Source organism: Triticum urartu, chromosome 3, assembly GCF_003073215.2.
Source record: "Triticum urartu cultivar G1812 chromosome 3, Tu2.1, whole genome shotgun sequence".
In the NCBI taxonomy this organism is placed as follows: Eukaryota; Viridiplantae; Streptophyta; class Magnoliopsida; order Poales; family Poaceae; genus Triticum; species Triticum urartu.
The window spans coordinates 5,438,623-5,461,293 of NC_053024.1; the positions used below are offsets into that span (position 1 = coordinate 5,438,623).

At 45.3% G+C, this 22,671-nt stretch overlaps 1 protein-coding gene across 6 annotated transcripts; it reads left to right on the plus strand.

Annotated features, from left to right (window-relative positions):
• Positions 1-5,038: 5,038 nt before the first annotated feature.
• LOC125542298 lies at positions 5,039-11,193 on the plus strand. Of its 6 annotated transcripts, none has more exons than XM_048705265.1 (3): positions 5,039-5,122; positions 7,321-7,523; positions 8,512-9,744. In XM_048705265.1, the coding sequence occupies exons 2-3, from the start codon at positions 7,436-7,438 to the stop codon at positions 9,723-9,725; spliced, it is 1,302 nt and encodes a 433-aa protein (XP_048561222.1). In that variant the 5' UTR covers positions 5,039-5,122; positions 7,321-7,435; the 3' UTR covers positions 9,726-9,744. The 6 variants fall into 6 exon arrangements, with proteins under 6 accessions (XP_048561222.1, XP_048561223.1, XP_048561224.1 ...); XM_048705266.1 differs by having other exon boundaries at positions 5,041-5,122; positions 7,332-7,523; XM_048705267.1 differs by lacking the exon at positions 5,039-5,122 and adding an exon at positions 10,516-11,193 and having other exon boundaries at positions 8,512-9,646.
• The last annotated feature ends 11,478 nt before the right edge of the window (positions 11,194-22,671 follow it).

Sequence of the window (22,671 nt, forward strand, 5' to 3'; positions counted from 1 at the left end):
TTCAATCCAAATCCAGACTTGAACCTGAAGACAGGGGAGATGAAAAGTGGTTTCTCAAACTTGCTTGTTACAATTTCTCCAAGGAGATGAAAAATGTCTTGAACTCGTAAATCCGTGTGTCGCACCTTCGCCATAGATAGATTCAACCCTTGTTTGTACCCTAGGTACTCACCGTCAGAGTAATACCCACGACAACTGGCGTCACCAGCTCCAAAAGGAGAAAGGAAATTTTGTTTCAAATTACTTGTTACAAAAGGAACAAGACATGCTTTCCTATATTAATTACAGGGAATAATCGCTGAATTACTGTGGTCGAACGACAATCCATGGTCTTTCTTAATTTTATCTTATTGGAGTAATTAATAAATTATCATGGTTGAGTGATAAGTCATCTTCCTTGATTTAATTTACTTGGAATAACATTATGGTTGGGTAGTACTCTCATCGATTTTGAAAGAGTGTACTTACAACATTGTTGGGGGTCAAACTATCTCAAAGTTTGACCGAGTTTGTGTAAAAATATACATATTTGTGAAACAAATTAGGTATATGATGAAAACATATTTTATCATGAATCTGATACTACTAATTTGATGGCATAAATGTTGATGTATTATTTATACATACGGTTAAATATAAAAAAATTTGATCTTTCAACAAAGTTGAAAGTACATTCTTTAAAGAACGAATGGAGTAAGTCCTGGCCGGTTTTTTCCTATGAATGATATCAGATCGACGAGTTGAACTTGACCGGCCAGGCAAACTGGAGTACTAGTACTCATAGGTAGAGAAATCTCTAGGTTGTTTCCGATCCTTGATTGCGATGAAAAATCAACCAGTATATGATCAGTGATCCACTCCGCTGGATGTGTCCTCTGTTTAGTCTGCTTGTGTATGTTTTTCCCAAGCAACATCTGACCAGGCCGGGTGCATCTTATTCCACGTACTTATGTTCTTTCATCTCATCCATACGTAACGGCATTTCTAACCGATCCCCTATAATCAGTTAGAGGAGTAAAAATATCAGTTTTATTTCTCTAGCTGGCACCTAGCCGCGCCCCACTTTACTCCACCGCTCGGTGGTCAAGTAAAAAAATCTCCTCTTCGCCTCCTCTTCATCACCACCTTCTCTAACTTGCCTCCTCATCCTCCGCCGTCGGTGACTACCCCCGCCGTTCCCCGATGCCCTTCACCTCCCAATGACCGGGCCCCGTCACCGGTGATCCCCGCTGCCGATCCGCAGCACGGATCCGAGCTGCCACACCCGTGGTTCATCTTCGAGTGGCGCGTCCTCAAGCTGCCACCGCCCCTCCAATGCGTCCACCGCCCACCGGATCGCCGACTTCCCCGAGCTCCCTCCGCCAAGGGAACCACAGAGGAAATACCTCGGCGTCCGCTAGCGACCATGGGGGACTTGGGTTGCGGAGATCAACGACCGCGAGAAGCACACACGAAAATGGATAGGGTCGTTTAAATTTCGGTTGTCAAGACAATGAGTTAAATTTCGCTTGTCAATACAATGTGGCAAATTTGGGTTGTTCAAATCGAAAGTAGGTTCAACTATTATGCGAATTTGAATACTCCGTTATATATAAGTGGTCGGCTAGGTCTGGCCAAATCTTAGAGCATCTCCAATAAATGATCCAAATGTAAAAATAACTAACTTTTGGACCGTCTGAGGCCAAAAACGCAGCTCCAACAGACGGTCCATATGTTAAAAAATTGGACCGCGGCCTTCTCATGATGTAAAATACAACACCTCATGACGCAAATTTACATCATGAGGTGCATCTGGTCCAAAACCAGCCGCCGCCCGCGAACGCCCAACCGCCACTTCATTTCCTTCCCCGCCCGCCCGCCCGCCCGCGACCTCCCGCCCGTCCAACGCCGCCCCGCCGCCTCCTCCACACCCTGTCCCCGCCCCGCCGCACGCCGCCCGCATCAGATCTGGCGCCGCCCCGCCCCCCTCCCCCCCCGCTGTTTCCACCCCGCCGCCCGCCGCTGTTTCCACGCCGCCCCGCCGCCCGTCCCCGCCAGCTCCGTCGCCACCGCCCCGCACGCGCCGCCGCCCCACCCGCTCCGTCCGCCACCGCCCCGCCCGGCTCCGTCCGCCACCGCCCCGCACGCCACTGCCGCCCCGCAGCTCCGCCCCGCCCGGCTCCGTCCGCCATCGCCCCGGCCGCACGCCGCCGCCACTCCACCGCTCTCTGATGGCTCCGAAGAAGACGCCAAAGGGCAAGTCGGGCTTCTTCGGCGTGAGGCAGAAGCCCTCCGGTAACTGGGGTGTGGAGTTCTCCAACGCCGGATGGCGTTGGTGGATCGGCACGTACCCCTCCGCCAACGAGGCCGTGCGTGCCTACGACGTGACGGTGTGGCGTGCCGAAAGGCCTCGGTCGCACCTCAACTTCCCAGAGATCGAGAGTCGGGCGGAAGCGGAGATGCTTGTGCCGCAGGGCATCAACATGAAGGAGATCGTGACGAAGAAGAAGGGGCGGAAGAAGGAGGACGAGGCCGGTCCCTCCATGGTGATCCCCATCGAGTCCTCTTTCGAGGAGGACTGGGCAGACTTCTGGAAGGAGGAGGAGGAGGAGGGGTGCGACGGCCCTGACGAAGGAGGAGTTCTGGGCGCAGTTCCGCAGCTCCGACGATGAGGAATAGTTTATCTAGTAGTTTGAATAAGTAGTGGTTGAAGTTCATGTATCAAACTATGTTGAATTTGATGTTTGAACTATGTTGAATAGACTAGTAGTATGTCGTTTTAAGAAATTTACATCTTCATATTGGACCATCTATTGGAGTTGCTCTTTTGGACCATCAATTTGGACCATCTGTTGGAGTTGAGCTTTTTTCGGAGCTTCAAAACGCACTTTTTGACGGTCCAAATTTTACATCTCCGGTTTTGGACTGCCAAATTTTGAACCATCTATTGAAGATGCTCTTAGTGGAATAAAAATACTCCACTAAGGTTTGTTTTGCCGGATCCTCCATTATATATAGGGGATCGGTTAGAAATGCCCTCACTATGACTATTGTTTTTCTTATTATTCCATGAACTTTTAGCGACATACGTGTGACTGTGGCTAAAAGTAGTTCTCATTATTGAATGCTTTTTTGGTGTTTGAAAGCAGCTACTTTGTTTGGTGGCAATGTTTAAGTGGACTATTCGTTATCTCGGCATGAGGCGACGATTCATCACGAAATCCCATCGGTGACTTTACTCGCTACTTGTCCCAGCCCAGCCACGCAATAGAGTAGTAAAGTCAGGTTTGCTGACTACTAGCCCTCTTCCGCACGTATGCTGCTCTTATTCCACACGTATGTTTGCTTTTGGTTGGTGCCTTTATTTCTTTCCTTTGTACGCAATTGTGACTGAAAATTATGTTTTGGTTCCATGATTATTACCTCAAACCACTCGTTCCAATCGTGTTCCAGGGTGACGTTTTGGAAAGACATGATCGAATTTCTAAATGTACATTCAATGTCTAGTCCTTTCGCCATTGAAGACACTACGTGTACTTCTTCTTTCTATAATTTTTAGCTATTCAAGATCGAATTGTGGCCGTATGCATCGTTCTGATGCAGAGGCCAGGGAGTCCCCCTTTTTGAAAAAAAAAATTGAAGATCGAATAGAAAATCCCTAGTTCATTAGACATGAACAGTTGGTTTTACTTTTTCGCTCACGGTTGGAATTTTGTCCACCAAAGTTCAGATTTTTTTCTCATTCAGGAAAAGGTTGGTTTTTTAAATATAATTTAGAAATAAATTATCCAAAAAAATGATAAATTCATATCTTAATGTTACTGCGTTGTTGCATGGTCATTGAACCTTGTCCAGTAAAATAATCGAAACATGTTTGCAAACCTTCCTGAAACATGTATGTGAAACAATTCATGCGAACCATCTTGCTGACGGTTTGGTAACCTCAGTTGGCTTGTACATGTGGCTTTCTTATAAGGCCTTGTCCTTTTCAACCTGTTATCTAAAAAGATCCAAGTGGAAACTCGGCAAAATATGAATAATTTTTTTTAAACAAAGTACAATTGAAGTCGCTCACATACACAAGCATACACTCACCGTATGAATGCCAGCACACAGACCCAACCCCTATTAGCATTTCCGGGAGACTGAGCTGGCATAGCATCTTGAGATTTTACGAAGTCACCACAAGCACCTCACAGTCGACGGGAACGTCTCCCCCCACTGAAAAAACATCATCGGAAGCCTGAAACAAATCCAGAAATAATGCGAGCACCAATGTAAAGTCTAGGACTTTGATCCTGATGGGCTTGCAATACCACTGTCCTCCCAACCATTCAACCACAGGTTGGTTGTGAACATGAATAAAACTTGTGAAACGAGATTGTACTAATAAAATATCTAGGCAACTTACAAAACTTGCCTTAAATTTATCCCAAATAGGCTTAAAAATGTTCATTCATTAAATTCACGTGACCCATAACATATATTAAGTGTATTACCTAGATATCGTAGTCGCATCATGGCAAAAAAAGGTAGATACCACAGTCATACCATCAAAAGAAGGGAAAGTTGTAGCTGTGTGGCCATGTAGGTACATGGTAGGATAGAAAATCCAGACTCATGAAGATAACCACTCGTTCCGTTCCATAATGTAGTGTGTATAGATTTTTTTTCAAGTCAAACTTTGCAATGTTTGACTAAGTTTATAGCGAAATCTATTTATATCTACAATACCAAAAATATAAAATATGAAACTACATCTTATGATGAATCTAATTATATATGTTTGGCATTCTAGATGTGAATGTTTTTCTCCATAAACTTGGTCAAAGTTTGTAAGATTTGGCTTTTCAAAAAATCGATATGCACTGTATTATGGAACAGACGGATTACATCATTTACCTCTAGATGATGACGTGTGGGTTACTCTCAAATTCTTAATGGTTGTTTAATTAAAAAGTGGAGAATAAGAGATAAGAATCGTGGGCCACACGCAAGCACCTCAGTGACGTCTACTCTTCTGACTCTGCCTTATATATGCCATTGTTAGCAGGACATTGGTGCAGGTAGCTGAGATACATACATATATATACTTCCAGCGTCCATATGGGCAGAATATGTGAAGGAGCTAGCATCGGACAAGGTACACACGCGTGATGTACTCTTTACGTGCTTTGTGCCTCTTCCCTACTCTTTAATTTGTGCAAGCACCAGCAGGAAATGCTTCTGTTCCTACTTCACTCTATTACCTGGAGGAACTTTTCAGCTCATGCATACTCCTTTATCTGGAAAAAAAAAACTCATGCATACACGTGTAAGTGCAGGGGTAATTGATCATGCATGTCCAAACAAAATTCACGCCGGCCTGGAGCTAGTTAGAGAAGAAGGCCAACACCTCGCCAACGCAAGGACACTTATTTAAAGAAAGAGAACAATAAGCTTCCCATGCAAACTTGCATTCAGAAAAAAGTTGCATAGGAGACATTCAGAAGAAAAAAAATCTGTTATAATATTATTCAGAACAAAATTTATAGAAAACTGAACCGTTAGAACGAACCGCCCATCGGGGACATGGAGGAAGGGCTTGGTGTTTTAGCAAGCATCGACGCCTACACAGCTGGCCATGGCTTTGAGGAGAAGGGCGAGGAGCCGAGGGAAGGGAAGGGCATCATAGGTTATGGTACGCATAGGTATCCTATATGATCATTTGAACAGGTCAAGTTCAATATTTTCTCAAAAAAAAAAAATCTTCCGGTAGCGTATTTTCTTGGGGGGTAACTTCCTCTTACTTGCCTCTCTATTACCTGGAGGAGCTTCTCAGCTCATGCATACTGCTTTCTCTGAACAAAAAGAAAACTCATGCATACTCGTGTAAGTGCAGGGATAATTGTTCACGCATGTCCAAACAAAAGTCAGGCCGGCTTGGAGCTAGCTAGAGATGAAGGCCAGCTAGAGAAGAAGGCCAACACCTGTCCAGCGCAAGGACACTTATATTTAAAGAAAGAGAACAATGTAAACGTCCTGCATTAACGACGCAGCTTCCCATGCAAACTTGCATTCAGAGCAAAGTTGCATAGGCGAATATTCAGAAGAAAAAGTCAATATCCAGAACAAAATTGATACTCCCTCTGTCGCATAATATAAGACGTTTTTGTAAGCTATGTTTGCAAAAATGTCTTATAAAGACGGAGAGAGTAGAAAACTATAGACCCTTTCCTGCCCACCATGACGTGTCTGCAAGGAAGATCCTAGAACAAAATATTGTCCAGAAAATAGTCAGGTCCCGAGCTGCACATGGCACGGATGAAGAAGATGGCAAGCTTGCTGGAGTAGCAGCACCCGACATGGCCACAAGCAAGGAAGAGACAGTAAACCGTTAGAACAAACCGCCCATCAGGGACATGGAGGAAGGGCTTGGTGGTTTAGCAGTCGTCGACGCCTACTTAGCTGATCATGGCTTTGAGAACGGAGGGCGAGGAGCAGAGGGAAGGGAAGGGGATCATAAGTTAATCCAATCACAGTGGGCAATATGGAGAATTTACTTACAAAATTTTGTTTATTTAACATTTTTGAATGATTTTATATTATATCAATTTATTCAAATTACAAGCATAAAGAAGTCCTAGAGAACTTCAAGTTCACATGGGTAAACATTTTTCACATTTAAAAGAATACTTGTGACAGATTTTGTCATTCTAAAGCACTTTAGCCCTAAATCATGTACGGAAGGGTGTCTAGGTTTGGAAAACAATATGAGAAAATGCATACATACAAATAAGTACAACTTCGTGCCAGTAAATTAATATAATTTCAAATATCTTCTAAAAAGAGCAACGTTCCTCGTAGAAAATTTGTGTATATACTGAAAAATGCTAAAAAAATTAGATACAAAATAACACATGGATATTAATTTACTGGGCAACCACAACAACCACCGATGGAATATCTAGGCCTCTGCCCTCCAAATTGAGCTCCGGGTTGTGGAGGAATGGGCTGGCATATCACGACACGAGATGGCTCCTCAATGTGAAGGAGGCAGTGGAGGGATAGGAAAAGAGGCATGTTCGGTGGGCTTGAAGCCTACTTCTTATCGTTTTAGCTGGAAAATGGTGTTGAAGCCTTGATGGGGGCGAAGACGCAGCATGAAGGTAGACAGACAGTTGTTATGTCTGGGTGTGACAGAATTAGATGGTGAAACTCATTATAAGAAGTTGTTCATAGAATATAAAAAATAATCTCCATGCACCATTGCAGTTCATGCTTCAAGAGATCATATGAAGCGAGTTTTATTCCTGTCTGATATAATGTGTGTGCATGCATATGTAAATGGTGAGATTGCAGTTGGATTGCAGATACACAGATTGATCAAGGAGGAGCCACACAAGTTGGCCCATCGATCCACCATGACCAGCTCGGAAATCCTCTGTGAACGACCGAAGTGGATATATAATAATCAATGGCGTGGAGCCTAGGATCTCAGCGCCAAGAAATCGTGTCACACAATGGACACGCTCATCAGCCACCACCTCATTCGCGATTGATCAGTAAGCCTACATCCACTCACTTCCATGTCCAAGTTGTTACTTCATTGTACTAGCTGGTATGTACTAGTTATTTATACAATTTTTCTTTTAGGAAACTAACTGTTTCTTATCACATAAACTCAAGAGCTTGATCTGATGATGCTCTATGCTGTATGATTTTCTCAACGTGGAAGCTAAAGCCCATCTCAATGATCAATAGGAGTCTATAGTTTCTTCACAAAGGAATATTGTCCTATTATGTGATTCAGATTCGTTTACTTTTTACAGTATTATAAACCACTACATACCCATTCATTTATATGATTCACCATAACTTGAAGATGGGTATTTGAATTCACATACCTTATTTGAAATGATTTTAACTGAATTCTTTTATGAAAAATTAAGTACTTAATTTCAATGATATAAAATAAAATCATTGGAAATAAATTCAAATTAGTCTAGAATTCATTATTTAAGTTTGCAGAATACAGGCGCCTTGAAGCCCCAATCCGGTTCCTTACAAGGGGCTACATGGTGTCTGGCTCCATGATTCTGAATGCACAAATTGACGACTATCAAATTTAAAACATTCGCCTATCCACAAATCATTCAAATATATTGAGGTTTCGGAGTATTTCAAACCCATACCAAGAATTCAGAGTACATGATTTCATAGAGACTAAAATCATTCAAATATATTGAGTTTTTGGAGTATATCACCTTCCCCCATCAGTTCAAACTTTTGGATAAATTAGCTGGAGCATCAATTCAACATGATATTAGAGCCAAGAGGTCCCATATTCAATACATAGCTAATATATTATTAATAAAAATAGTTTCCACATACATCAACCCAACGTCTAAGGTCTCAAGGAGGCTACACATCCATGGGGTGGGGGTGAAATATATTGACCGCCTCTGTCCATAAGTGACTTTTAGGTAGACATTTTAAAATATTTGAGCTAGGCTCCTAGGTCTGATCATCTCCATTGAATTTTTGTTTTAGGCAAACTGGAGGAATCTGATGGAACATTATTATGCCTAATAGTAGCAACCTGCAAACTCGTCAGCAGTGCCTGCAATTTCCATGTGTTTCTATTAAGTGATGATGGTTTTACCCACAAAGAAATCACTGAGTTGGTGGCTGGCACAATGGTGGTTGCTATTTGCTACCCCTATATACTTCTGAAATGGCACGAATTGATCTTGCCGAACTTGACACCCTTGAAGTCGTGGGTCGCATGGCGTCCTAACGTCAGGATTTTCAGAGACACAGGCGTTCTTGTGATTATTTCCTACCTGCTATTGCTGGACATCAATTGGAGATTCCTCTTACTTGCCATCTTTCCTATTATGGCCATTACTTTCATAGGAGCACTGTACTTTAAGCTCAATCGTTGTACTGGCGACATTGGTCGTAAAGTTACTCCACAATCTTCTATGGTCGATGAGAATACCATCATCAAGACACCTATGGAGCTGGAGATCATAGTGGTGGTGACGTTCGGGGCGCTGTTGGTGATGGATCAACTTGACGATGGTGCAGCTATGGGCTTCGCCATCACACAGTTTCTCTTGTTCCTGAGCTCCACTGTGGCGGCATTGACGCGCATGATGATGAAGCTGCCTACTGATCCTTTTCCGGGCAGTGCACCGGCGTCAGAGTTGCTCCACAAGACCTTGCTTCTACTTCTACTGGTGACGGCACACACATTGGCCGCGGAGTGGCTGGGCGAGGATGTGGTTCTGTTCTGCATGCCGGAGGTTGTTCCGGTGCTCCTCTGGTACAGCCTTCACCTCGACCGCCCACACCACCACCCACTCATCAGCGTCGACAAAATGAAGCCACGCATGAAGGGGCTCATTGCCCTATCTACACTGGTGGTATTTCCTCTTTTCGCATACATGGTGAACTCCATGGATGTTTCTGGGCTCTCCTGGTGCACGAGGATCATGGTGTCATGTGGCGTCTCAGGGGTTCTGACCTACTACCTTGTGTTCATGATACGCTACTGGCATTGGCCGTGGAAAAGAGAAGCAGCAGCCGCTGGCAGCAGCAAGGACGATGTGGTTTCCTCCGGCATGCTCAAGTTTTTGGCAAATGTTTTACTCATAACGGCGGCATTGCTGCTGCTACTAAGGTATATGGTTTCTGTCCGGCTTGGTCTGCAACCATCATTGGTTGGTATGCTACATTTAAATTCGCAACGACTAAACTAGTACTTCTACTGTATCGTAATTGTTGGATGTGTCTCTCTCTACTACTATAGTACACCAATTTTTAACCTAGTTTAGCCATCCACAGTGATGCAGAAGCACTTGTTGGCCGTTGAATTCTTCCATAGGATGAATTACCGCCGTTTATCAACGTTGAACCCAACTGATCAAATGGTCGTTGTTTCTGGGATTCGCTTGGCAGGCCGCACGCCAAAAGGAGGGCAAGAAAATCTTTCTAGAGTCAACTGTACCTGCACACCTGCATTAATACGATCTTGATCTGTCGGTGATGAGAAAACTTTTCGCCCAAGATCTTCTGCGTAAGCATGTTTTGTGAAGTACCCATCCTGTAACTGTAAGACACAACGTGCATAGCAGGCACCTTGTACAAAAAGTCACTTTGGAGGACGAGCTCTAGGGAGCCCTATATTTTGAATAGTGTCAAAATTGTATTTTGAACTTTCAAAAAAATCAGAAAAACTATGAGGTGGTTGGAGTAGATGAAGTTGTCGGTGAAGATGGCGGTGACAGTGACACTGGCGATGAGCTACTAGTCCGTTTAGGACCAGTACGGAGACGTGGGAGTTTGCATTAGAAGGTCAAGTCGGAGTCTAGTCAGATTACTAATGTTTGCTCCTGCCGTACGTGTATATATACACAGCATGGCTATCAGATTATACTGTGAGAAAAGAAGAAAAGAAACAAAGAGGAAATAGGGGCACGACAAGGGCCCTTCGCTATTAGTTTTTTTTTTGTGTGTGTTTTTCGTGTTTTTATATGATCGATCCTGTGGGCGAAATTCCAACACGCGCAACCATTGGGCCAGGTCAGTCCCTCGGAGCAGATGGGATGGATCACGGGCGTGTGAGTGATTAATCTGATCGCGCGCGAGGTCAGGGACGCCGCTCGGTGGAGGCCGGCTGGTTGCAGAGTCTGAGCGGAAGCCGAAAACGATGGCCGGCGTGCGACTACGTGTGGACGTGCAAGTCAACACCGGCGCCAGGGCAGCCAAGCCCGAGCAGCCAACGCAGCAGCGGCGAACATTGCGTTGTGCGGAGGCGGCCATACATACGCCGTGGAGGCGGGAGGATGGTGTAATGCGGTCGTCTATGGCACGCGCTACTTCAGCCGAGGAAAACAGCGACAGTGCCGTGGACCACCGCCGAATCTCGGGCTCCTCATGCCGAGTTTAGAACTCCTTCTTGGGCCACTGCTACAAGCGTGGGGATGGAGGCGGAGCTGCACAGGCCGCCATGCACAAACAAGAGGGTGGAGCTCGAGGAGGAGCCATCGCCGTGATGGGAGGGGAGGAGGCACGAGAGCGCTGTCCATGAGGTACAACAACACGAGAAAGCATGTCAGGAGATGTAAATAATCAGACCAACGCACCGGAACATTGCCTATGATGAGGAGGTCGACATCATCGAAACTCTAGACGGGTAAAACCGATGCGGGCAACCGCAGGTGGGTGGGATGTACAAATCGATGCTTTGGATTATATAGAATGCGAGTAGGGGAAGAGAGTGGTAGCTAGCACGACGGTGGAGACCTTCGGATTTCGCCGGAACCGGCCGGCGAAGGTAGCGGCGAAAATGGCAACATGGGAGAGAGAGAGAGAAGTGACAAAGAGGAGGGGTCAGACGGAGTTTTCTCTCCTTTCGCTCTCCCTTCGGCACAGTAAAAACCTCTCTCCCTTTGGCACAGTAAAAGGGCACGTGGACTGCGCTGTTACTCGCCCTTGTCTAGCGCCATATTGTGTTTGATAATGCAGCGCCCGATGATTGTGGTGCCAAGGAAAAAAATCGACAAAAGAAATATATTAATATTGCAAAGATACCAATTACGCCCGGCCTTTGTACCAACAAGATTTCCAAAGGCATCAAGAATACGCACAGCCAAAATGAAATAAAAAAAGAAGAAGAAAAATAGACCTCGCCATGGTGATGAATCACTAACATCAGCAGCACTGTAACCACCACCGAAGACAACATCTGGAATACAAAAGAGGTTCTCTAAAAGCAACGCCTCCAAGAAGGGAGCAATGCACAAGCGTTGTCGTTGCCCGGTCAAAGATCTTGGATTTTCATCCTGGAGAAAGTCTGAGTTCACCCCAAAATAATGCCTTCAGCAAGGCCATTGCGAGGTACAACCAATAAAGGCCAGACCTTGGATTTTCACCTGCGAATCAAGATTCGGTACTCGAGGAGCACCACCAAAAATGCAGTCCTCCAGTGTTGCCGCCCCCGCTTGCCGAGGCCCTAGTTGCAAGTCACCAACAGAATGAGCAGCAGATCGTCATCTTCTCCCCATCCATTGAGAGTACTCCCTGGGACCTCCACCGATAGTAGACGATCTCAACTCAACACGAGCATGCGAGATAACACCTTCAGAGCCTAATGATCTTCAGCCATGACCGCCTTGAATCCCCATGTCCACACCTTGGAATCAGGGCCGTGGAGGTGCCGATGCCGATGTTTTCAAGGTAGTGACAATCTGCTGTTGACAATCACCAAACACCCGAGCATGCAACTTTCTATAGCGTTAGAGACGCATCCGCATCTGATGAGCGCGTCGTGGAGGGTCAGTAGGCAGGAGGCGGTATCCTTGGGTAGCACGAGCCGAACGGACCTTGTGATGGCGCCACTAGGTCCGGCAGAATCGACATAGCTGCACCGATGACGGTGGAGGTTCAACGGTGACATGCCGTGCAGTCTTAGAAGGGATCACCGATGTGATCTTGGGTCATGAGTCAGGGAAGGGGAAGCAACAAGCGCCGCCGGCATCCTACAAACGCACCGTACACCAGCAGCCTCCCATCGTCGTCTTCCACCAACCGTCGTAGGGCCGCCGCCCTAGAAACCCCGCCTTGGCCTCCATCGCCCTACACAAAGTAGGCCTCCCCCGGAAGAAAGAAACCCCGCCACACTTTGGTAGTGGGCCCGCCGCCACCGCGGCTCAGGCCTGCGGCAGCGGCAGAGGAGAGATCTGGCCGCGACACTAGGGTTCATCCCTGGCATCGCCTGGGGAGAGACGCGAGGGACGCTCGAACCGTTTTTGCCAAGGAGTTTAATAAAGGAGCGGCGTATTGTAAGTCGTCATACTAAGGCCCCATATGACCCTCGTATCAGAGCCGCAATCATCATCAATGAAAAAAATAGTAGATCGGAGGGTTCAAATACGTAAACAACCAAACGAAGACGAACAAAGTCCTGATCCAAATAGATCCACTGGAGACCATTCCCGACTCCGCAAGATTCCACGAAGACACACCTCCACACGTACTCCGGACGATGCTAGATGCACAATCGGGACGGGGATAGAACGCGGGCGGCATTATTCCAATTAAGGGCCATCGCCGCGTGACGCAGTCTGAGTCAAGACGTTGAACCTAACAAGAATGAGAATGGGGTCCCTCCCGCTGGTGGGGGGCGAGGTCCACCGCACCTCCATGGCCAAAGGCCATCGGAGATGGGGCAGGCCGTCGGCAGCACCGACTGGAGGAGAAGAAAGCTTGGGGCCTTTTGTTGTGGAGGAAAGAACAGTGTGCAAAGTTCTTGTGGAATTTTTTTTTTGTGGGAAGATCATGAAGTACAGTGAGTTTTCACTGAAACCAAAAAAGAAGAAGAAGAGGTCGGCCTTTTCAATCAGACAAAGGGGACTCGGACCAAAATGCATGATTTTTACCAGAAAATTCTCGAGTCATGAGTAGAAGTAAATGTAATGAAGCAGAGCTTACTAGAAGCTCCAGAGTGACCGATCATGCAGCGTTCTTCTTCTTCTTCCATGGCACTCGCACGCGCTGTGGCAGTGCTGCTTCTCATTTGCTCTTCATTGGTGTCTCGTAAGTCGCTACTCTCCGCTCCATTGTTTTTCTACTCTTTTTTCTCCTCATAAAGAAGCAATAATATTAACTCTATGCCCGGCTGGCCGGCTTACGTCCATGTAGCTGCGCCAGGAGAGACCGGTGGATCCCGTGACCGTGGTCGGCAGTTGCTCCCCTCCGCAAGCCCCTGCAGGCCACCCCGGACGTCGACAGTGAGACGCTTGGGCGTTAGGCAGCACCGATGATGGTGGTGCCATGGAATTTAATAAAAGAGCAGCGTACTGTGGAACTGCAACGACCATTGCATGCCCTCCAGCAGCAGCATGTAGACCGAGCTTCTTCGCAGCATCAGCCGGGTCGTCTAATTAATACTAAGAGAGAGCCAGCACGTTAGTACCGAGACATCTATTGTGCCAATGCTTACTGCTACTAGTACGCATGCTAAAGTACCAATTATCTTTTAAAAATTATGAATTTAACTTCTCACGGTGTGCATAAAAAATAGGGTTACATCATTAACTAGAAGAGGTACCATGCAATGTACAAATATAATATATAGAAACTTTCTTTCTTAAATTAAATGTTAGTATCATAGATAAATATAGAGACATTCAATTGAAAACTCAAAGCTTTCTCATAGAACAAAAAGTAGCATCACACTACTTTTTAGAAGAAAAGGCAGACCAGCAATCAGACATCCTAAGTCATCGACCCAACATCTCGTTGTCCATATATGTGCCTTCTTGATAAACCCACACCGATTCAAGGTGCTCACAACTATCACCTTTAGTTTTTTATAGTGTCTAAACGCGACATTATTACTGAACAATGTTCATGGATATACAACTAACATAAGGAAAAAGCCCATGCCAGACATTGCGCTGGGACTCACAATGGGCGGCACATAGCCGTGCCCATTGCCTTCTGCAACCGTTAAGGTCGCGAGCACCTGCAGGCGTGTCGAGAGAGTCCGGTTTGTGAAACTTTATGAAAAATAAGAACTGGCTGTGTGAAACTTATGGAATCTTTCATCAGGTTTTGGAAGGTTCCATAAGTTTTTTTCCAGTTTCCTTTCGTTTTATTTTTATCCTATTTCTTCTTTCTTTTACTATCAATTTCTACTTTTCTTCTTAGTCTTCTCTTTTTCATTTTTTTAAATCGTTAACTCTTCAAAATTCGTGAATAATTTCTTCATTAAAGAACATAAAAAATCATGAACATTTTCAAATTCACTAATATTTTAGAAATAATGAAAATATTTTGAATTCATGTAATGTTTTAAATTCTGAATTTTTTAAAACCCGCGAACAATTTCAAAAACTTTGTGTGTATGTGTAATCGAAAAATGATCATCTATATCATAAGATGTTCAGAAATTCCAAAAATTGTTAGCATTTTTTTTGGGAATTTAAAAGTATGTACATGTATTATAAAAATATTTGGAAATTTAAAACTTCTTCATTTTTAATAATATAACATTGACTTCCAAAAATATTAGATTTCTATAAAAAGGACTACAAAACCCAGTAAATGCCGGTTGCTGCCGTGACCGAGTCACTACAGTGGCTCATCGAAGAAGAAAAAATCGTTGCTATGCACAATTGTAATTAGGCCTGACTAGGTAGCGACGCTTTGTGCATCCAGGCGACATTTTGACGCGCACAACGTCCAATAGGAGCTCGCGGTTACGAAGGGCACATGGGACGGTATAAAATGGGCTTTTGGAGGGTAAAGAAAATTTTAAATATATACGTAAAATTCTCAGAACTACTACTATATACTACTGTACTATTGTTCGGTGGGTATCACTGCAGAAAAATAATTGTTTGGGGGTAATGAAAATTATAACAAATTCTTCTCAGGCTAAGTAATTTCCAGAGTTTGTGTTAATTTTCAGAAGAAGAAGAAGAAAATGTCAACTTGGCCTTTAGGATTCTTCTACGAATGTTTTTTTAGGGCGAAATCCCAACATTGACCAAAATATGTTCCTGTAGCTTGCAAGTCAACGTGCCATGCAGAAAAATAAGAAGTTTCCCTACGCCCGAGACGGCTAGGGTTTCTCTCCTCCTAGACGATTCCGATCGCCTCTGAGTTCCAACCGCCTATACCCTTCCCCGATTGCTGCAAGCTATGTTTGTAGTCGTCAACCCCCTTGGCGATCGCGCTACGGGTCCAGGACTCTAGGATGGCATCTCTGTCCGATGCCAACTCCACCACGGAAGGTGGCGACACCGCCGCGGCTGCAAGATCGGATTTGGGAGATTTCTTTGATCAACTGGATCTCAACGATGAAGAGTTTGCTGATGTTGAGATTGATGAGGACAACCCTGAGATCCAGGAAAGCGTTCGTTGGCTTGCCCTAGCTAGGGTTCATACAAACAAAAACATCAGCCCTTCGGCCTTTTACAAGGATATGAGGGCCGCATGGAATCCGGTGCAAAGTGTTAGATTTCGATCAGTCGGACCTAATCGTTTTGTCGTCTAAGCATCCTTCTTGGGGGATTGGGAACGCATCATGTTTCAGGGTCCGTGGTTGTTTGGTAATATGGCGGTGCTCTTGTGCCTGTATGATGGTTTTAGCAAAGCAAAGGAGGTAGAATTCCATCACCTGCCAATTTGGCTGCAGATCCACAAGCTGCCGGACCCGTACTGCAAGCAGAATGTTGTGGAGAAGCTTCTGAAGAACTCAGGTGAGATAATGGAGATGCGCTTGAATGGGAATACAAGGGGTGATTACGTAAGGGTGAGGGTCAAGCATGATATCCGTCAGGCTCTTACAAAATATGTTAGTATTGTTCGTGCTAAGGAACGTCAGGTTTACTTGGTTCGTTATGAAAAACTCCCCATGTTTTGCAAGCTATGTGGCCTCATTGGCCACGATCACAAAGAATGTGGACCGGGGGTTCACGATGAGAAGGCGCTCAAGTTTGGTGACTAGATCTATGATGATGCCCCGAACAAGCCACGTCCAGATCATCGAGCTAATAGGCGTCGGGCACTGTACCTAGCAAAGTGGCAACTCCTAAGGTTGACAGAAACACTTCTGAGATGGATCCTATTGATCCCAACGTCGCGGATACCGCTTCTAGCCTAGTTAAATCACCTGGGGAGAGAATGGAGGTGGACAGAATCCCAAAGAAGAGGTTGAATATGGATGAAGCTGTGGCTAACTCCCGGGATGCCCCTGGCACGTTGAAGCCGGTGATGGCTATCACAGATGGCAGCGGTAGTGATTTGAAGGAGGGCGACTCGCCCACGAACAGTAGTTCAAGCAGCAAAAGATTGAAAGTAGCAACAAAGAAGGACCAAAACGAGATATCGGCGGCCTCCCTTGAGGAGGATCGCCAGACGCAATGAATATTTTGTCTTGGAACTGCCGGGGGGTGAACCGCCGGACAATTCGTGAGGTTTTGGCCCTTTCAAAAGCCAATAACCCCAAGCTAGTCTTTCTTTGTGAGACTAGACAAGAGGCAATCAAGATAGAGAAGATGAAGTGGAGGCTGGGCCTAAAAGGCTTCCACGGTGTCAGTAGTGATGGAAGAAGCGGAGGGCTAGCTTTGCTCTGGGATGAGAATCTCACTGTTACAGTTCTGGAGTCTTGTAGTAGGTTCATTGACGTTCGGATTCTTGAAGGAGGCTCTGGTATTTCATGGAGGGGTACTTTTGTTTATGGGGAACCGAGAGTGGAAAATTGTCATCAGATGTGGAATCATCTGTGTCGTCTGCGGGCTGTGTCGCGAGAACCATGGATCGTTTGCGGCGACTTCAATGAAGCACTCTGGCAGCACGAGCACTTGTCAAGATCGGCCAGAGCGGAGACACAAATGTCAGCGTTCAGGGATTGCCTACAAACATGTGAGCTTGAGCGGAGACACAGACTCTCAACTGTAACTCTATAACTTTACAATAAAACTCCTTTTACCCTTGAAAATAAAGTCAACGTATTGTGGAGACGCGGCGTCGCAAATTCACACACAGCACACCTGCGCCCGAACACGCCACGGCGCACTGATTGTTAGTAGATGAGTTCCGAAAACCCTGTTGACCGGGACGACTTTGACCATTGCTAGAACCAAAAGAGAATCTGCCTTCCAATCTGCTCCTGATCACCTCCTTATATAAAACTACATGCACTCGAGGAGAATACTCAATTCACAAGCTGAGACAGGATCGATCATGGGGCGCTCTTCTTCTTCCTTGGCGCTGGTGGCTCTCCTCATATGCTGTTCCCTGGCATGCTCGGCGGCGGCCCAAGGTACGTGCGTTGTGTTTCCGGCTGCGCTCGGCCTGAGTACATGCAGCTTAAGGAACCATGATTATGCGCAGGTGCTTCTCGTGGAATCCGTGTGCCGGCTGCTCCTCCATCCTGTTGAAAATATGAGCAAATTACTATGAGATTTAATCCAAATAAACAGAAGATAAATCATGACCACAGCAGCAGAGATTAAACTAATCATGCAAACTAGCATAGCAGATGAACATATCACATCTAGGGCACATACTAGAAGCATGAATTCTACCACGATCTCGAACAGGAAGGATAGAATCACATACGGTGCAGCGGGTGCAGCACCGCTGGCGTTGACGTTGTCGCCCATGTCGTCGAGGACGAGGTTGCCGAGGTCGGGGAAGAAGTCGTTGTTCGCGAAGTCGTCGCTGCCAGCAGTCGCGCGAGTGCACTCCACAAAAACCTGATCGCCCCTCTCCCGTACAGGATCACGAGAGGCGGGGTTCCGGAGGCCTGTTGTCCCTTCTCGCGGTGCACGCCGGAAGGAGGGATGGAGAAGACTTGCTTGGCGGCGCAATGATCTGGAACGGTGGTGAGAAACCATACGAAGCGGCGCCGGCTAGGGTAGACGTCTGCCTGACTATATAGTGCGGGCTGGGTAGGTCGTGGGAGTAAACCCCACGTCCGAGTCGTCATGATCCAAAAGAATCGGAAACGGTTCAATAATTAACGCGTCCGTTAATTATTAATTAATTACTCCTTAATTTTCCCATGCAGCAAAAATATAGACAACGTGCATAGCTCTGTCCTCGGCTCGGCTCGGCTTAATCCCGCAACCCGCGGCGCGTCGTGACGAGGCGTGGCGTGGCGAGGCGAGCGAGGAGGAGGAGCGCGCGTGCAGGTCTCCTCTTCTCATGCTCATACAAGTGGTAGAAGAGCTCACCTTATAAAGAGGTGCAACTCTCTCTCAACTTCCGGGATGTGACTAAACTTTAGCCTCACTCACTCCACTCACATGTGTGCATGAATGGGCCAAGAGAATTTCAGAATTTTAGTTGGGCTTTGGGCCAAAGGCCTACTAGCGAAATTCCAACAATCCCCCACAAAGTCCCATTGGCACATCTCATCATTTAGTTCCAAAACATTGTTTTATATATCGGTGCTTAGTGGAGACTGTGAAGTTGAATTTCCATTTAGAAATTTATGCTACACTAGATCACAACTTGAATGGTGGACTATGCCTTGAACTACAAGTTTTCTGTCAAACTAGTTTCACACAAATTCTTGACCGATACTGGGCTGCTGCAAGGCTTCCCCGCGGGTGGAGCGTATACGTCATACTCCAGGGCCTTTCATGAATTTATTAGAGAACACCCAATTCTCACAGACTGCGACGTTAACAGTCAAATTCATATAGGTGTGTTCCTCAGAAGATGTTCTGCAGGACAACATCTCTGCTTACCCGAATAAGCCACTTGGAACACATTAAGATAAGTATCAACCTGCCATGCAGATCAGGAGAGTATTGCATCTTCACGGAGTGGGATAATTAATATAGGGATACTCTCCTCCCAGCTGACCAACAGCTTGTCTCCCACTTCTACTTCACGGGATCTCCGATCACATAGAGTGGTTTACCACTATGGACAACTCATGCGGTGGGTCTCAAACCCATCTCCATCGATGCATTATCTATCACATTACGTGATAGACCATTTGTGAAGGGATCAGCCAAGTTTTTCGACGTTTGGATATAATCCAACGTAATAACTCCGGAGTTCCTCAATTTTCTGACAGATTTTAGTCTCCTCTTCACATGCCTTGAGGACTTCATATTGTCCTTAGAACTGTTTATCTTGACGATCACAGTTTGATTATCACAGTTCATCAGGATAGGGGGTATTGGTTTTTCAACCATAGGTAAGTCCATCAAGAGTTCACAAAGCCACTCTGCTTCAACAGTGGCAGTGTCTAGTGCTGTGAGTTCTGCTTCCATAGTTGACCTCGTTAAGATGGTCTGCTTGCAAGACTTCTAGGAAACAGCGCCACCACCAAGTGAAAAAACATAACCACTTGTGGCCTTAATCTCATCAGCATCAGATATCCAGTTTGAGTCACTATAACCCTCCAGTACCCTTGGATACCCGGTGTAGTGAATCCCATAGCTCGCGGTGCCTTTCAAATAGCGCATAACTCTCTCAAGCGCATGCCAATGATCATCTCCCGGTTTTGACACAAACCGACTCAGCTTGCTCACAGCAAAAGAGATGTCAGGCCTCGTGGCACTCGCCATATACATAAGCGAGCCAATAATCTGAGAATACCTCAGTTGATCTCTAGCAATCCGTCGATTATTTCGAAGCAACACACTAGCATCATATGGAGTTGGAGAAGGCGTGCAGTCGCTATACCCAAAACGACTCAAGACCTTTTCCACATAATGAGACTGAAGCAGTGTGATCCCACCATTCTCATCTCTCAACAGCTTGATGTTTAAGATAACATCAGCTACTCCTAGATCCTTCATCTCAAAATAGCGAGATAAGAAATCCTTAACCTCCTTGATTAAATCAAGTTTGGTTCCAAAGATCAATATGTTGTCGACATACAGACAAAGAATAACTCCTTCGCCCCCACCATAGCGATAGTACACGCACTTGTCACCATCGTTTACTACAAAGCCGGCAGCAGTTAATGTTCTTTCGAACTTCTCATGCCACTCCTTAGGAGCTTGTTTAAGGCCATATAAAGACTTTAATAACTTGCACACCTTTCCTTCTTGACTAGGTACTACAAAACCATCTGGCTGATCCATGTAAATTTCCTCCTTCAACTCTCCATTGAGGAAAGCCGTCTTAACGTCCATTTGATGAACGAGAAGACCATGTGAGGCAGCCAGTGATAGTAGCACCCGAATTGTGGTCAGTCTAGCCACGGGTGAGTAAGTATCAAAGAAGTCTTCACCTTCTTTCTGGGTATAACCCTTGGCCACAAGCCGTGCCTTGTACTTTTCAATCGTACCATCAGGTCTAAGCTTCTTCTTGAACACCCACTTACATCCTACAGGTTTGCACCCATAAGGACGGTCAGTGATCTCCCAGGTACCGTTAGCTAAGATGGAATCCATCTCGCTACGTACAGCTTCCTTCCAGTAGTCAGCATCAGGAGATGCATAGGCTTATGAAATAGTCCTGGGTGTGTCATCCACGAGGTACACAACGAAATCATCACCAAAAGACTTTGCAGTCCTCTGTCTCTTACTCCTCATAGGAGTTCCATTGTTACCCTCAACAGGATTCTCAACGTGTTCCATCGCAATGGTGGGTTCAGGAATTACAGTGAGTTCCTCACTAGATGGAGTAGGTATCTCCTGATTTGATGAACTTGACATATCCTTCATAGGAAATATGTCCTCAAAGAAAGTTGCATCATTTGATTCCATAATCGTACCAACATGCATGTCGGATACCTCAGATTTTATTATCAAAAATATATAGCCGATGCTATGAAAAACATAGCCTAGAAGAACACAATCCACGGTTTTTGGTCCAAGCTTGCGCTTCTTGGGAATTGGTATATTGACTTTCGCCAAACAACCCCAAGTACGTAGGTAAGAGAGTTTCAACCTTTTCCTTTCCCATTCCTCAAATGGAGTCATGGTCTTATGCTTTGTGGGAACTCGGTTTAGGACATGACACACAGTCAATAGCGCCTCCCCCCATCATTCCTTGGATAGACCCGAAGTGTCTAACATGGTGTTAACCATATCAGTTAGAGTTCGGTTCTTTCTTTCGGCTACCCCATTTGACTCGGGTGAGTAGGGAGGCGTCCTCTCATGGATTATACCATGTTCCACACAAAACAGATCAAATTCATTGGAAAAATACTCTCCACCACGATCGGACCTAAGCCGTTTAATTTTTCGATCAAGTTGGTTCTCTGCCTCAGCTTTATAGTTTTTAAAGAAACTCAAAGCCTCATCTTTTGATTTCAGAAGATACACATAACAATATCTAGTGGAGTCATCAATCAACGTCATGAAGTATCTCTTTCCACCTTTTGTCAACATGCCATTCATCTCACAAAGATCAGAATGTATAAACTCAAGTGGCGCCAAGTCTCTTGCCTCTGCAGTCTTATGGGACTTGCGAGGTTGCTTAGCTTGCACACATACTTGGCACTTGGAGCCTTTGACAGTAGAGATTTTTGGAATTAAATTCATATTGGCTAACCGCGCCATGCAACCAAAGTTAATATGACAGAGTCGTGAATGCCAAATATCAGACTCATTATTGTGACAAACATTATTAATAACTTTAGTGCAAATATCTGTAAATGACTGAAAAACAGCAAATGATGTGAGAACGTGTTGGAAATTGATGACGTCGCTTTGAATGTTTCATACTGAACACAAAAGAAGTCTGGAGTTCAAATAAGTTTAAAAAACATTGAAGTGCCCGTGTAACAGATAAGTTCTCGTCCGAAACCCTGATACTCCGAAAGAGATTGTCCAGTTTGTACACGAAGTGCGTCCAGTTTTTGCCGTGACCCTCTCTACTCTTTCGCACATGCTATGCGGGTGAAATGATGATACCATGCCAAATTTCAATATTTTCACAGTTAATTTTGTAGTGATTTTCAATTTCATGGTCATTAAGCTCTCTAAACAATTCGGTAAATGACTGAAAAACAACAAATGATGTCGGAACATGTTGGAAATTGATGACGCCGCTTTGAATGCTGCATACTGAACACAAAAAGTCCGGAGTTCAAATAAGTTATTAAAAATAAAAAAGGTGCAATGCTGGTTAATTTGCTTTAAGCCTTTCGGAATAGTGTAGACTGCACTGCACATAGCTCAGTGCAATCTATGCTATTCTGAAAGGCTTGAAGCTAAG

Coding starts and splice junctions, on each gene's coding strand:
- LOC125542298 (XM_048705265.1), top strand. CDS start 7,436: ATGGCGTGGAGCCTAGGATCTCAGCGCCAAGAAATCGTGTCACACAAT. Junction 7,524..8,511: donor ACCTCATTCGCGATTGATCA/GTAAGCCTACAT, acceptor TTTTTGTTTTAG/GCAAACTGGAGGAATCTGAT.